We start from the raw sequence: 3,204 nt of genomic DNA on the forward strand, positions 1-3,204 counted from the left end.
AGTTTTTAGTTGATGTTCAGAGTCTTTTTCAATCGCTGTTTAGCTTCATTTTCAGTCACTGTTTAAGTAACTTGAAGTCATTTTCAGCCACTGTTTAGTCTTCAGTTGAGTTATAGTTGTTTTCAGATGCGTTTAGTCGTTTTACTTTTCAGTCACTGTTTAAAGTAGTTGATGTTCAGGTGTTTTCCATCGTTACTTTGAGTTTGAGTCGCCGCTGAAAGTCATTCTCAGCCACTGTTTAGTTTCCAGTTCTGTTCATATTTGTTCTTCTTGGCTGTTTAAAGTCACTGAGTTGTTTTCAGTCACTCTTTAAAGTAGTTTTGTTTTTTTAAAGATATTTTTTTGGCCTTATTAGATAGAACAGTGGGGGATGACCTGCATCAAAGGGCTCTGAGCAAGACTCGAACCCTCGACCTCTGCATCAGGGACTATAGATGTACCTGAGACACCAGCTCAACCAGGTGAGCTATTGGAGCATCACTTAGAGCAGCTATTCAGAAGATTTTGTTTTCAATCGCTCGTTGTTTCCGTTCATTTTCAACCACTCTTCAGTTATGTTTATGGTTGTTTTTAGTTGCTTTTTAAGGTATTTTTTGTTTTCAGATGTGTTTAGTCGTTTTACTTTTGTTTTCAGTCACTGTTTAAAGTAGTTGATGTTCAGTTGTTTTCAATCATTTCTTGAATTTTTAGTTATGGTTTAAAGTCATTTTCAGCCACTGTTTAATTTCCAGTTGCTGTTACAAGCTGTTTGCAGGTACCCCTATAGCTCACCTGGTTGAGCAGGTGAGCCATGAACAGGGGCTACAGTCCCACATGCAGCGGTCGTGGGTTTGAATCCCGCTCACAACCCTTAGCTGCAGGTCTCGTGATGTTTCTAGTTGTTTTCAGTCACTGTTTAAAGCAGTTTTCAGTCATTTTAGTTTTTAGCGTAAAGTTGCTCTCGGTTGTTTTCCAGACATGCTGGAAAAATAAATGCACATTANAGATTAGATTAGGTAGAACTGTATCGATCCCGTTGGTAGGGTTCCTCAGGGAAATGGTTGAGTCAGCTGGGAGATGCTCCCTCGTGACCCTCGTGAGGATTAAGCGGTGGATAGATAATGGATGGATCTACGTTTTCAAAAAAGTCTTCGTTCACACAAGCCAGCATAAACTCCAGAGCTGCTACGAGCTGCCAGACCTGTAGGGGGCAGTGTAGCAACACGCATAACGCCATGCTAGCCAATCAGAATCCTGGAAAAAAACATGAATGGCACGAATTACTTCCTGTTACTTCAACGATAACGGTGCGAGGGTCAACCGACAGAGAGCTGCTCCTGAATGTGGTGTTAGAGGACGAAACCAGTAAAATACTTGAAAATACTGACTTTCCATTACAGCAGCCAAACTGTAAACGTGGTCGCACACTGATGACGCTGTTGTCGCACACTGATGATGTCAGACTCCGCCTCCTCTGGTCTACATGCAAAGACGGAGTTTTTCCAAATCTCCCCTTTAAGAATTCAGATTTGATCGTTTTCAGTGACTTGTAGCTTCGTTTACGTGTAAACCAAAGGCCCATTGGAGCATCACTGTTGTTGCTAAACGTGGCCAAAGTGTAGCCCTGTGATAGACTGGCTACCTGTCCAGGTGTCTCCTGCCTTCACCTGAGTCAGACTCCAGTGACCCTACAGAGGTTTAGTGGTGTACATGGACAGATGTACTCACCCGTAAAACGTCAGCCGGAGGTAACCGATCCTCTTGGCCAGCCGGGACACCTGGCCCTGCTGTGCCGGCGCCCCCTTCAGGTAGACGATGCCGACCCGGCGCAGGGCCAGCAGCCAGGCCAGCGCCGCCTTGTCGTCCTCCAGGACCTCCTGGTAGTCGGCGGTGGGGATGCGCAGCTTGGAGTCCCAGTAATAACGCTCTGGAAGGAGAGGGGAGGGGATGTCACTCCTGTTGGATTTGCATATATATAGTGTTCTCTGTGCGGGGGGGCTGTTTGTCTGACAGGAAGTAATCTGCTCCCACATGAAGCTGCTCAGTCACACAAACAAACCACCGACACAGCTTCCTTTGTTTTATCATGTCATATAGATTTACTTCCTGCAGAACCTCTACGTTCATATTTTAACACACTGAGACCAGGCCGGATGCACACAACACTTCACAACGATAATTATAGTGGGGTTTTTGTTTTTTTTTAACACACCTACACACACTTTGTCGTGTTGTTTTCTGTTCAGCTGGAAACCAGAAGCAGCTGTGAGGAGCTCCGGAGCACCTTCAGGGATTATCTTCATTCTGTTGTGCAACAGGTGAGAACGTGCAGCGCCACGAGACCACGGCTTGTTCTGCACGACAGCTTCACTATGTTTAATGAAATCGTGCAGTTTTACCTTCACAGCAAAAGGCTTTCTCCAGACATCCCATAATACTGACGCTCAGAGTGGGAAGAACTAAAACCAGATTGCAGCTGACTGATGAAGCTACGAGGCTCAGAAATGATGGAAACTAAATTAAAAGCGGTCATACGCCGACTGTGTCTGATTTATGTGTTTTTATCATCAGCTGCTTGATTTATCGTAGATTTGGTGCTGAAATATAAAATAGAATAAAATAAAATATACAAACGAGAAAAAGGTGAACAAAGAAAACGCATCAATCCAGAACACTGAGCTGTAGTTAGTCAGAGTTTACTTTACAGCCGCTGTGTAAACATGCTGTCAGCGCTGTTAAAAGTCATTTTTATCCATTTCTAACCACTGTTTAGTTTTTAGTTAAGTTTATGGTTGTTTTTAGCTGCTGTTTAAGGTATTTTTTAGTTATTTTCAGATGCGTTTAGTCGTTTTACTTTCATTTTCAGTCACTGTTTAAAGCAGTTCTTCGTGGATGTTCAGTTGTTTTCAATCATTACTTTAATTTTTAGTCACTGTTTAAATTAATTTTGAGTCATTTTCAACCACTGTCCAGTTCAAAGTCATTCTAGTTGTTCTCAGTCAGTGGTTAAAGGTGTTTTAAGTTGCTGTTCAAAGTTGTTTTCAGACGCTACTAAAAGTCATTTTTAACCACCGTACATTCAGCTATGTTTATGGTTGAAGGTATTCTTTAGTTGTTCTCAGATGCGTTTAGTCATTTTACCTTTCAGTCACTGTTTAAAGTAGTTTTTAGTTGATGTTCAGAGTCTTTTTCAATCGCTGTTTAGCTTCATTTTCAGTCACTGTT

At 42.4% G+C, this 3,204-nt stretch overlaps 1 protein-coding gene across 1 annotated transcript in view; it reads right to left on the reverse strand.

Moving 5' to 3' along the window:
* The window catches only part of LOC103374689 (gamma-butyrobetaine dioxygenase-like), a 15,576-nt gene that overhangs the window by 8,679 nt on the left and 3,693 nt on the right, over window positions 1–3,204 (reverse strand). The window contains exon 2 of the mRNA XM_008304805.1: window positions 1,708–1,935. Coding sequence (XP_008303027.1) covers window positions 1,708–1,935 — 228 coding nt within the window. The remainder of the gene's footprint in view (window positions 1–1,707; window positions 1,936–3,204) is intronic.

Source organism: Stegastes partitus, unplaced genomic scaffold (assembly GCF_000690725.1).
Source record: "Stegastes partitus isolate 25-593 unplaced genomic scaffold, Stegastes_partitus-1.0.2 Scaffold2327, whole genome shotgun sequence".
Taxonomy (NCBI): domain Eukaryota; kingdom Metazoa; phylum Chordata; class Actinopteri; family Pomacentridae; genus Stegastes; species Stegastes partitus.